Source organism: Chiloscyllium punctatum, chromosome 14 (assembly GCF_047496795.1).
Source record: "Chiloscyllium punctatum isolate Juve2018m chromosome 14, sChiPun1.3, whole genome shotgun sequence".
NCBI lineage: Eukaryota > Metazoa > Chordata > Chondrichthyes > Orectolobiformes > Hemiscylliidae > Chiloscyllium > Chiloscyllium punctatum.
Window position 1 is genome coordinate 36,527,351 of NC_092752.1, and position 13,126 is coordinate 36,540,476.

At 41.1% G+C, this 13,126-nt stretch overlaps 1 protein-coding gene across 3 annotated transcripts in view; it reads left to right on the top strand.

The window, feature by feature from the left end:
* Positions 1–7,388: 7,388 nt before the first annotated feature.
* The window catches only part of LOC140485722 (NEDD4 family-interacting protein 1-like), a 161,045-nt gene continuing 155,307 nt past the window's right edge, over positions 7,389–13,126 (top strand). For all 3 annotated transcript variants that reach the window (XM_072584182.1, XM_072584179.1, XM_072584180.1), the window contains exons 1-2: positions 7,389–7,543; positions 7,804–7,891. In XM_072584182.1, the coding sequence (XP_072440283.1) occupies positions 7,505–7,543; positions 7,804–7,891 (127 nt within the window). In that variant the 5' untranslated portion in view covers positions 7,389–7,504. The remainder of the gene's footprint in view (positions 7,544–7,803; positions 7,892–13,126) is intronic.

A 13,126-nucleotide genomic window follows, 5' to 3' on the forward strand; every position in this document is an offset into this window, starting at 1 on the left:
GCTATCAGACAATTAATTGCCTAAAGTCAGGCCTTCCAACCCTTTAAGAGACAAGGCTTCATCCTAAAAAGGTGCTAGCCAATTGGAAGTCACCACCAGAAGTGACGTCCATGTTGGAACTACACCCAGGCAAAAGCAGCCACTATAAAGAAGGAACCTAAGTAGATGGGTTTGGTTCACCGAGGGTTTTCGGATGGAAATGAAAGCAGTTGGGAGGCTGCGTGCTGGTGTCTCGGAGTGGAAATATTGGTATTCTGGATTAGCTGGAAAGAATATAGCTCAAAGAAAGTTGGTGCAGGTAGGGATTGGTAGGGAAGCAGAATTCAGTTTGGCTACAGTGAAAAATTATTGGGTTATGGGGGAAATTGGGGTGGAGTAGTAGCTGGTAGCGGTCTGTGTGTAATTTTAATATTGTGTTGCGTGGTACATTCTTGTTCTTTCTGGTTCTATAGCCTCAGTTTTTGGATGATGTTTAAAGATACTGTGGGCCTTTTTAAAAACTCCTTGGGATATATACAGCTGTGAATGTTTAACATGAAAAATAAATGTACAGATGAAGGGTTGAGCAAGTGAGGTGCTTGCTGGTTCATGTGCTGTCTCTGAAACATTGGCTTGGTCTGTATGTCTCCTGGTGTGTTGATTGTCCAACAGCTCTGCAAAAATTGCTCCCGGCATATGATTCTCGCTGTCGAGGCTAAATTTTATTTACTCCAATTGTCCCAAGGACAGTTAAGAGTCAACCATCTTGCTGTGAGTCTGGAGTCACATATAAGCTTGATGAAGTAAGGATGGAGGATTTCCTTCCCTGAAAGACATAAGTGAACCAGATTTTGTTTAAAATGACAATTTTTACATCATCACCATTAGACCAGATTTTGTTGATTCAAATTTCACCACACACAAGGGTGTGATCCAACCCAGAATTGTTCAGGATTACCATTACACATTACCACTGCACCATCAATTCTTGCTATGGAAAATGTCTTTGGGAGATCAATCCAAATCATGGCCAACTAATTTTCTGGTGTTTTAATATTAGACCATTGTATTTTACACAATAAGTCTTCACAGTCAATCAACATCCAAAATGTACAGGCTGATTTATTAGCTCCACAGTCCTTTAGAGTCACCATATGAAACTAATGCTAACAACTTAAATATATAGGTCAAGATTTTTACCAGGTATAGTACCTCGAATGCAAAATTTGGATAGTTATCGATTGAATCCAGGCATCAAGCAACTGAACCAATGATTCTTAAAGAGATCTGGTGCTAGAGGCTTCTCTAAAAACAGGACTAACTTTAATTTGTTTGGGCCCAGAATGCTATACTCCTGACAGCCAGTTGGTGATGTTAGATGCCAGAGCCAGTTCTTCCTTGAAATAGATTGATTCACAGAGTGAAAGATACTACAAGTATCTATCCCTTGACTCCACTCTACTCCTATGTCAGCATCTTTCAAGCTGGTTAAACAACTAGCAGTCAATAGTTTCCTCTTGTATGTACCATAGTTGAGAAAATAAACAGGGGAAAGTAGGAATACCCTTCTTACATCCAAAATAACACTCCCACTGTAGCTCTGCCAGTGTTTTTGACGTGTTCCTGGATTTGTTTGCCTTACATTAGATCCAGTGTAGAGAGTTGCCCTATGTTCCATCTTACCAGGTTGCATTTCAATGCCTGTTTTGTATTCTGTTTCTTTGGTGTCATTTGGTTAGTGCTGGACTGCAAGCTGGCATGGCTGTGAGGTTTCACTGACCCTGAAGCCATTTAGGTGCAAGTAAAACCTCTCAGCATGCATATAGCCATTTGGTGAATAAAGGATGAACCTAGGCTTCCTCTTGATGAGAAAACCAATTAATACTCATTTTCCAAGCTCACATTTAAAGGATATGACAACCAAAAAGATGCACTCTTGACCGTATTGGTAAAACCATAAGAAAAGGAGAAGATTCGTAGAAAAACAGTCAGTCAAAATTGTCTCTCATTTGAACTATTGACAATCTCATTTATAAATTAGGTTAGTGCAGAGTTCATTCAGAAACCTCATATGAGATTTAAATAAATCCAGATTATCCATGAAACTAGAAACTCCCGTTTTACTTGATCTCTATGCAACCGTCTTCCAACCTTGAGGGCATAAACACCCAGGTAGACGATAACAAACGCAGCCATTTTTTTAGATTAGATTACTTACAGTGTGGAAACAGGCCCTTCGGCCCAACAAGTCCACACCGCCCCCCCGAAGCGTAATCCACCCATATCCATACATCTACATCTACCCCTTACCTAACACTATGGGCAATTTAGCATGGCCAATTCACCTGACCTGCACATCTTTGGACGGTGGGAGGAAACCGGAGCACCTGGAGGAAACCCACGCAGACATGGGGAGAATGTTCAAACTCCACACAGTCAGTCGCCTGAGGCGGGAATTGAACCCGGGTCTCTGGCGCTGTGAGGCAGCAGTGCTAACCACTGTGCCACCATGCCGCCCACAAATAGGTCCAATTGTATGTTAGAGACCTGTTGGCAGCCTTGCTCTTTCCAGTTTCAGCGCATATATCAGAACATTTCCGAGATTTCAGGTGGATTCCCATCATTTTCAGTCCATTAATTTTAATAAATGGAAGGTGGTGGAAGCAGGCCCACAATCATTGACTACTTCCTCTGTGTGTTTCACACTCAAAGTGCTCACCTGCTAGACACAGCACAAAGTTTCTCTTTACATATTTAGAAGCAATTCTGAAATTCCTGTGGAAAGAAAGGAGGGAATCTTCTTTGCAGGTGGAAGGCAAGTTCAAAGAAGAAATGTTGCAGTATGAAAAATCTTGTGCAAAGTTGAATATGTGGTTGTTGATTGTAGCACGCTAATTGCATGAGTGTGCTGCTTTCTTAGATAATGCAGAAGGGCAGCATGGTGGCTCAGTGGTGAGCACTGCTGCCTCACAGCACCAGGGATCCAGGTTTGATTCTAGCCTCAGGCGACTGTCTGTGTGGAGTTTGCATATTCGTCCCACGTCTGAGTGGGTTTTCTCCGGGTGTTCTGATTTCCTCCCAAAATCCAAAGATGTGCAAGTCAGGTGAATTAGCCATGCTAAATTGCCCATAGTGTTAGGTGCATTAGTTAAGGGTAAATGTAGGGGAATGGGTCTGTGTGGGTTACTCTTTGGACTTGTTGGTCAAAGGACCAGTTTCCATACTGTAGGGAATCTAATCGAATGATTGCCTGAAAATTAATTCTACGGTGGACATTTCTTTCCACTGCACTTTCCATTTCCTTTGTTGAAGATCGTGAGTCATGTCGAGCTTTAAATCCACAGGATCTGCTCATCAATCGGAAGGAAATATCAGACCTTCAGCTGTTACAAAGTTGAAAGAGTATATGTTCACTTTAAAAGGGAGAGTGTTTTCTGAATTTTGGAGTGAATTTAAAGTGCAGGCTCAACTACCCAAATGGAACAACTGGGAGACGACTGTTCCAAAATGGATACATGTAAGGATTGGCTGTTAAAGGGATACCTGAGTTTTGGTTGCTGTTTTGACAACAATTCAAATTTAACCAATTAATTTCAATGATACCAAGAATACTAAAACCCAACTGAGTTTGAATTTATTGTTTTGACAATATCGTACCAGTAAGAAGATATGATGCTGGGGGCGTATAAAAAGAGTGGGCATTTTGAAAATTGGTCAGAGCAACTGCCATCAATCAGCAGAACAACTGCTGTAGAACTGGAGAGCTAATTGCCTATCTATCATCTTGCTCACAAAGGAATAAAAAGCCACTCTCTCTATCAAAGAGTACCGTTTCTTGTGCAAGCAGTAAAAAGAAAGAAGACCCAGAGAGATTAGCAGATGGAAGATTGAAGACAGTGGAGAAGACAGGGACTGTGTGGACTTTACATTAACTTAATTTCAAGTTTAATAATTGTGTTATTGGAACATCATGTTAACAGGATTGTGTTCAGTTAAGGGAAGGAGTGTTTAGTTTGTTAATAGTTTTGTTTGATGTTCACAATTAGAGTTAGTAAAATTGTTATTTTTCTTTAAATAGTGGAAATTGGAGTTCTCTGTCATTCACTCACATTTTAACAGATTATGTGGTAAGGCGAGCTTTTCTGGGGTTTTGGTTTTAATTAACAGAGGGGTTCAATGTCTGCGTCATAACACCAGCTCATTGCAATACTTCAAGGAGTATACATCTAATAATACGTGGCCTAGAAATTTAATAGCACCCAAAAATAGGAACTGAGTGGCACACTGCAACAGTTGTTGACATTGTCCCAGATAGCAGATAATATTCATACAGCCTACTAATTAATCATGGTTCATGTGAATAGTGAGCAGTCAGGAACATGAATACTATCTGTTGGCTGTATGCCTATTCAGGGCTGGATATTTGGTATCTCTGTCTCCATACATACCCGTTATAGGAGATTTTGATTCTGGCTGAGGAAAGAAACAGAGTCCTGAACAACAAGATGGCTCTGATGGACAATTTGGTCATGCTACCTACATGACCCTGGTGCAACCAGTGGACAGAGGGAGGGAAATATCCTCCACTTCATGAACAGAAGACCATCTAGCAAATAACTCCATCATATGTGCGAAGACATCAGTGAGGACATCAATACCAGGAGAATGGCTGTAATGAGAAACTGAAATCAATAACCACACTAGAATTGTCAGTGGAACAACACAGCTCTCATAATCTCTGCTCACACCTTCACCATCTAAAGCCTTATTACTTGCAAGACTCCTCTTCACAACTTGCTTTTACTCTCCCATGGTTACCACATCACATTAATTGAGTTCCTGTTCTCCCCAGGCTCACAGGATTGCAACCTTAATGCCTTAGATTCAATCTCACACCTGTCTGCCATCTATTTTCCAATATTGAGTATACTTCTTAAAAACTCTCAAGGCTGCTGCACACAATCCCTTCCTGTTTGCAGGCAAAAGGTTACTCCCCACTTCACTGCCAACAGTGGAACTAAGTCCATCAGTGCACTGTACCCACAATGGAAGCAGAAATGGTGGCTATCATGAGCAGGAAAGAGGCAAGACCATGCTCCAGGAGATACCACGGAGGCTTTCTGGACATCTTTCCTCTGTTTCTGTTCCCTGCACATTACCCAAGAAAAACTGCAGCTGGTTTCGCCAACCACTTCTCCCTTTGTTGTTCCTTTTATTTCAAAAACAAATTTGCATTCTCATTCTCCTTTTCAGTGTTGATAATATGGAAGCCCTTCTGTCAATGGTGAAAGAGGAAGCCCAGCATCATAAAGATGAACCACAGCGCAATCCCATGGGGCTGGAATTTCCCATTTGAGTGAGCCTAGACTAACGATGAATAATGGTGCATTTTGGATACAGTAAATGCATTCAGCAACCTGCCAGCAAAATTTTACATAAAGAGCACTGAAAACTCTACATTTATGCAGCAACATGGAAACCTTAATGTCAAACATGGAAGATCAATTGAATAACTGCAACAACCATCTTGGGTCATAGAGTCATAGAGTCACAGTGATGTACAGCACGGAAACAGACCCTTCAGTCCAACCCGTCCATGTCGACCAGATATTCCAACCCTATCTCGTCCCACCTGCCAGCACCCGGCCCATATCCCTCCAAACATTTCCTACTCATCTACTCATCCAGATGCCTTTTAAATGTTGCAATTGTGTTAGCCTCCACCACTTCCTCTGGCAGCTCATTCCTTATAGGTACCACCATCTGAGTGAAATAGTTGTCCCTTATGTCTCTTTTATGTCCTTCCCCTCTCACCCTAAACCTATACCCTCTAGTTCTAGATTCCCCCACCCCAGGGAAAAGACTTCTCCTGTTGCTTTGATGCTGCCTGACCTGCTGCGCTTTTCCAGCAACACATTTTTAAGCTCTGATCTCCAGCATCTGCAGTCCTCACTTTCTCCCAGGGAAAAGACTTTGTCTATTTATCCTATCCATGCCCCTCATTATTTTATAGACCTCTCTAAGGTCACCCCTCAGCCTCCGTCACTCCAGGGAAAACAGCCCCAGCCTGTTCAGCCTCTCCCTATAGCTCAAATCCTCCAACCCTGGCAACATCCTTGTAAATCTTTGCTGAACCATTTCAAGTTTCACAACATCTTTCTGATAGGAAGGAGACCAGAATTGCATGCAGCACCTTGCATTTATCTAAATTAAACTCCATCTGCTGCTCATCAGCCCATTGGCCCATCTGATCAAGATCCTGTTGTAATCAGAAGTAACCTGGTTCTTCTCCTGACAGCTTTTACTGCGGCCAAGGAGATTGCTTCCAGTGTTGAAAGAGTTTTTTTTAGAGAAGTACTTAATTTCTTCTTTCCTCTTTTGCCCAAAGTTATAAGAATACTGACATGCACGGGAAAGTGCTGACACATATTTAGTCCCAAATATGACCATTCATGCCTTTTCCTGTAATGGTATCAAAGTGAACTGTGTGAGAGCTGCATCATTTTGCCAGTTCTACAATTCCCACTTTCCAAATAAGCTGCATCCCATTCAAAGCTGTTTTCCTCCCTGGAGTATCCAGACTCCCCAGACAAGCTTGTTGAGTGTCAAAGCCGACAAAGATTAGGACAGTTCCTGACAAATCGCAATATGGCTGCTCTTTGAGTTGCACTGTTGCAGCAAACACCAGCTAAGACAATTTTAAAAAATATTTCATTGTAAAACTGAAGCTGTAGAATCCACATGTACAGTACACATTTAAATTGGTCAATGATCAGTTTTACATAGTTAATCTGAACAGGTCACCATTATACAGCATATCATTCTTACCTAGTGAAAGCCAGCCAGTTCAAGCCTTGAAATGAATGTGAAAAGGTGCTTTGCCTACAGAGCAGCAAGTTATTTCCAAGCCATCAGTTTTCATACTACTCTGAATGCACTATATGAGCTTCTGAGCTACGTATGCATTTGAAATATAGAACACATTATAGAAAATGAGTTGTAGATATAAATGGGTAGCCATGTATTCTCTTCGTGTTTAAGCGATTTAATTCTCTCCTGTTTTGCCATCAACATCCTTTTTCTGTCAAATTGGGCTGGTATAAAACAAGGATGCCAAGAATTCAGCAACTGTAACCAAGTCAGCTTCACGTGATGTTTCAGGATCAAATAACAGTGCAACATGTTAGAAAGCTTCAACACTACAGACATGGATTGAATCCAACTGCAAGGAGTGTGTGCGCTTTTTACTTTACTGTGCCTGAAATAACTTGCTCTTTTAAGTGACGGTGTACTCTTAGCGGTGAGCAGATGTGCCTTGCAGGGGAGATTAATGACAGGGTTTTTTTTCTTGAGGTTAGAAATAAAGGCTGTGAGACTTAGCTAATGATTTTGGGGGTGGGGTCCATTTTTATTGGTCTTTCTGCTTTCCACCCCCTATTGTAATGTAGCTTAGTTTGACCCAATATGGCTGTTCTTCTCTTGTGAAGAAAGATGATGTGAAACTTGACAAGGTGACTTCTAGGTGATGGAGTTTAATGGAAAGCCAATTATCTTCTGCGAATATGTGAGTGTTTTATTTGAACAAGCTGTGTCACAATTCAGTTGTATTTGTCTGCTAGCTCACAGTGGAATCCTCATGTCAGGACAATTCTTAATTGCAGATTAAAAAGCATGTAGGAGGGAGAGAAGCAGCCTTAGAGTATTCGTTCACATGGTAACAGTGTGCAGTAAACTAACTGATAGGTAGGCCGATTATGAATGCAAAATGGTATCTTGAAAGAAGCAATTCACACTATAATATGCTTGTCTTTTTGATGAAAATAGGATGATGAATTCACATTAGGAGATGGCTACGATGAAGGCAATCAGCTCAGCCTTGGAAATGACGGGATTTTTCTGGTGACGTTTTTCAGTGAGTTCACCTTTAATTGATTTCTCACAGATATTGATTATCTTAGCTTTTTTACAAATTGAAATGTGTGCACAACTTTAGACGTTGGAAACAAAACGTCCAGTTATAAATTGCTCTGTACATATAGAACATTCACTTGTGTGTATCCTGTGTTAGCTGTGGTGCAGCACAATAAATTCTTAAACTAATTCCACTGACAGATATAGAGAATTGCAAGGAATTTAAATAGGTGATAACACAGGTCAGATGTGTTCTGCATGAAGCTCTTCACTCAAAGGCTTATGTTTCGTAAATGGCACCCAATACAGCATGAAATACTGGCAGCTGTGAAGTCACCTTTCAACTTCCTTTATTATTATTTCTGCACTCCTACTAAAGTCTTTGTTCAAATGCATGCATGGCATGTAGCCTGCTGTTCAAAGAAAGTGATGGACACAAAGACTTAGATGTCATAGAGATGTACAGCATGGAAGCAGACTCTTCGGTCCAACTTATCTGCTGACCAGCCATCCGAAATTAATCTAGTCCAGTTTGCCAGCATTTGGTCCGTATCCCTCTATACCTATCCAGATGCATTTGAAATGACAGAAGTGGCAGAGGGATGAGCATAGATGAAAGGCCTTCAGAAATTAACTGAAGTGAATGAATGTCATTTTCAGAATTGCTTTAAAAAAGGTCAGATGCACACAGCCATTATCATGACCAATTTTCCACTGTATTGCTGTTGATGTTTTGTATAGAATGACATTTCCAGTTGATGTGCAATATCTGGTTGCAGTGAAAAGGTTACAACAAGTGATGGTTGAATCAACACTCAGTTGATGTGCTAAGTTCGTAGAGAATACTTCTGATCATTATCATGTACCTCTTTTCGTGTCAAAACATCTCCCACTCGTTGCAATGTTCAGTAACAGCTTAAAGTTATATTTCTAGTCAAAACATCAGTGAACGCAGTTTAAACACAAATACATTTTGCACTCAATAGACAGAAGAAATGAGACAGACAAACAGAATGGAGATGGAAAGAAGCTTAGACCAAGATGAATATGAGGAGGATCAGTGAAAGGGAGACTCAATCAGTGTTTGTTTTAGTTGGGGCAACTGTGTAAACTGTAATATTGGCTCTGTTAAATAACTCTCCTAACTGAATTCAATGAGGTACAAAAATCAAGGGCAATTTCATCCATTTTACACCATTATCCATGACAAAGTTATCATAGTCACAATTTCCCATAGAAGATAGAGAAGGTGAAAACTAAGAAATAAGGTGGAAAATAAACAAAGAAGACAAAAACTAAAAAACTGAAGTGCAGCCATTGAATGCTCCAGTACATGGATCTACTCATGCAATTTTCCCCTAGACTGAGTTCTTAATCTGTCACAGACAAAGAGAAGAGTAGTTTATTTTTCAAAATTGTACAAAATGTCATCCCAACAATGACTTACGTTTTCATATTGCATTTCAGCTAGTTAAATGGTCCAAGCACCTCACATAAGCATAACTGGACAAAATTGATTTGGATGACAAAAGAATTTATTAAGACCAGTTGAAAATTAGTTAAAACAGCACCTTAGAAGAGAAAGAGAGACCGAGAGACGCATGGAAGGGATCCCAGATCTTTGATCAAAACCAATGTCAGTTTGATCACCAGTGCTAGGGCATGGAGCAAGGGGTATGTACAGATCAGAGTTAGTGGAAGAGAGAGTTTTTGGCGGACTAGAAGAGTTCATAGAGATAGGAAAGAGGAATGCCATGGGGGGAGTTGAAAAGAAGCAGATCAATTTTGAAATCAAGGTATTGACAGAGCACTAACCAATATTCTTCAGTGAGCTCAGCACTGATGGGTGAGTAGGACTTGATGAAGTGAGTCACTATGGATGGTAGAATTTTGGATCAGCTTTATTTTATGAAGGATGGATTATGGAAGACTAGCTAGGTGAGAATTGGAACAGATGGGTGACAAAAAACAAATGAGGGTTTCAGCTGAAGATGGGCTTAAGGATGGTGGATATCGTTTCATTTTAAAGAGGTGGAGTTGTTTGTAGTGGACAGAATATCAGCTAGAGTTTATGCTTATTGGGAGCACTACCACTGGCAAGTTCTTCTCCAAACCACTACAACACTCACTTGGAAATGTATCACCGGTCCTTCAATTACGCTGGATAAAATGCTGAAATCTTCTCCCTAACAATATTGTGGGTCTACCAACTGCAAATTGATTGTAGCAGATCAAGAAGGCACTGCATCCCCACCTTCTGAAGGACTGCTAAGAATGGGCAATAAATGTTGACTCAGATCCCGTGAATTTAAAAAAATCTTTGAAAGAGACGGCCATGCTTTCCTTTACATGGACCTTTGATAAATAAATGATTGTATTCTAATGTATGCAGCACAAGTCATCCCATGCAACTATAGGAGGAGATTGTTGGTGTGCTGAGATTCCTGACACTTTGCCTCATACCCTGACATCGTGTAAGAAAGGCAGCATTGCATATAGGAGCATATTGTCAAGTGCTTACAGCCTAAGGTGAAAGGATATTAACCCCAGACCCTTGAGCGGGTTATGAGATCTTGGGTTGTTTTTGTGAATTATTATCACAGCTGACACTTTGAAGATCACCTGTGACTATGGTCTGCTTCACAGGGATGACCTATGATCGATCTGTCATATGGTCAGGGTGGCTTGTCATCAGGAATTGTACCGCACACAGTTGGATATTGCTTACGTTTCACAAACAGGGTGGAATGATTACAGATACCTTCAACCTGCAGCGTGGAAGTACCTGATTAATATAATTGCCCCTTGAAGAGCCACGTCACCCACAGTGCTCAGACAGTGCTCAAACCACTTACTCCACACACTCCTGAGGTGGTCACAGCCATTTTCCACTTCCATTGTACATTTCAGATTTGGATAAGGATTGAAGGCAACATGATTACTACTTTACAGAATAAGTCACAGATTCGTAATTTAGAGGCGTTCCCAAACATTCACATTCCTTTCTTCCCTGTCAACTCCATCAGTTCTGAGCTTCCATGCTTTACACTAACTATGTCACTTCTTCACCTAACATTACTCCCTGAGCCCCCAGCTGCAGCTTAGCCATGACAGCAATCGAAATGCATAGTCCCCCTGTTTGGTGGATCCAATAATAACAACTCTTTCTGCAGTAACCTCTGTTATTCATTGCTCTATCATTTTCCACCCTTATGTGTTGAAGGACACCCCCTTCACAATTATTGTCCCCTTTACATCCAGCAAGCTGCCTCCAAGTGACTTCCTCTACTTCTTTATCGTAGCAATGGCCCCTGATAACTTCCATTTCAGTGAGCAGCCTCTCAAGATTGTCAGTGGCATATACGCCTGACTAAATTAGAAGGATTTACTAAATTGACTTATTGGTAATTCCTCAGACTGTGTGTGGATTTGAACTGAAGGTTGACTTCCCGGATTGCAGTAATACAGAACCTCTGACCCTGGCTAACCCAAGCAGTCAACTGACCATATCCAAGCCCCAAGATTGAAATGAGGAGGTAATGACCTCATGGTATTATTGCTGGACTGTTAATCCAGAGACCCAGATAATGTTCTGGGGACCTGGGTTTGAATCCAGCCACGGCAGACGGTGAGAACTTGAATTCAATAAAAATCTAGAATTAAGAGTCTAATGGTATCTATGTACCTATTGCTAATTGTTGGAAAACCCATCCAGTTCACTAATGTCCTTTAGGGAAGAAAGCTGCCATCCTTACCTGTTATGGCCTACATGTGATTCCAGACCCACAGCAATATTGTTGGCTCTTAACTGCGCTCTGGCGAATTAGGAGTGGGCAATTAAATGCCAGTGATGTTCTCATATTATGAATGAAAGAAAAATGATCAGCCACTGTCCATTAACTGACTGTGGCTGGGACTATCAGCAGTCCTCTTTGAATTGACAAAGTCTTGCTCCTCTTAGACTTTGACACGTTGCCATTTGGCTGTAGCACATGCAAAGTGTTTGCCATGTGAGGCTGCTATCACATGTTGCAGATGTGAGATTGATGTAGAATGATGCTGCACAGCAACACATTCACCCCCTTGACTGGTCACTACTGACAAACATGGCGAGCTGCCTGATGTTATGTCTTTGCTAAAAGGCAAGGCAAGACCGAGATGTCGTGAACATGAAAGTAGGCATGAAGTGAGTGGGCACTAAGTAAGCAGGCCCTGGATATATACCCTGCTCTAAAGGATGAGTTCAGCACCTATCTCTGTGCTAAGAGTCCTGACAGCAGCATTGGTGCATTTCAAAGTGCAGCTTTGAAATGGAGAATTACTTTCAAAGTGCAGAGATGTGCCATGATGATGTGGTGAGGGTCATGTGTGCACAATGCCCACCTCTATCGATGGGGGATTGAGGTAGTGGGAGTGGGGATGGATGCAGGCAGTTGATGCCAATAGAGTGTACTTTGAGATGATGGGGAATTGCTGTTCATGTTTCTGGGTGAACAAGTGGCAAAATGGAGGTACCGAGTACCTGCACTGACTTGCATGTAGGGAACTGTTTCCATCTAATTTCTCTCCATCGTGTGGAAGAATGGGAAATGATTTAGAAATGAGGCAAGATTGAGTACTAATGAGATTTAAATATGTGCATGTTGCATGTAAGCCTCTCAACACTTGTGAGTAAGGTTTTTATTCTGTTTTTCAAACCTTGGATAGGAAATCAGACTTTTTTCTCAACATTGAGAATTTCATTTTTCCTACTCCATTTTTCCCAATTGACTTGGTTATTGCCCACGTGATTCAGGGGTGAGAAAGTTCACCCCCATATCTCTACTGGTTCAGGACTGTCACACACCTGGCTTCAATTTGTACTTCATCAGCAGGACTTTCATTGTCAAATAATTGATTCCCTCATTGTCATGCCAGCAAACAACTGTTAATGGTCCAAGACACACACACAGGCATTGTGGGTAAATCCTCATAAGTTACCTTTAATTCAGCTACTTATTAAAAATCTCATTGACAATCAAATACTGAAACCATGATTTAAACTTCATTACATGTAGCAACTAAGACCCCTTGGGTGGGCAAGTTAAGCCTCACAACTCAACTTGGCTGTTACCTGATTAATGGTGGAATCAAGATATGATTCAACCAACAATATCTGTCTCTGGAAGTGTCCAGGGTTCAATCCTTGTGCAGTGCTGTTCTTCAAAATTCTCCTGAATTGTTCTGATGTTGAATT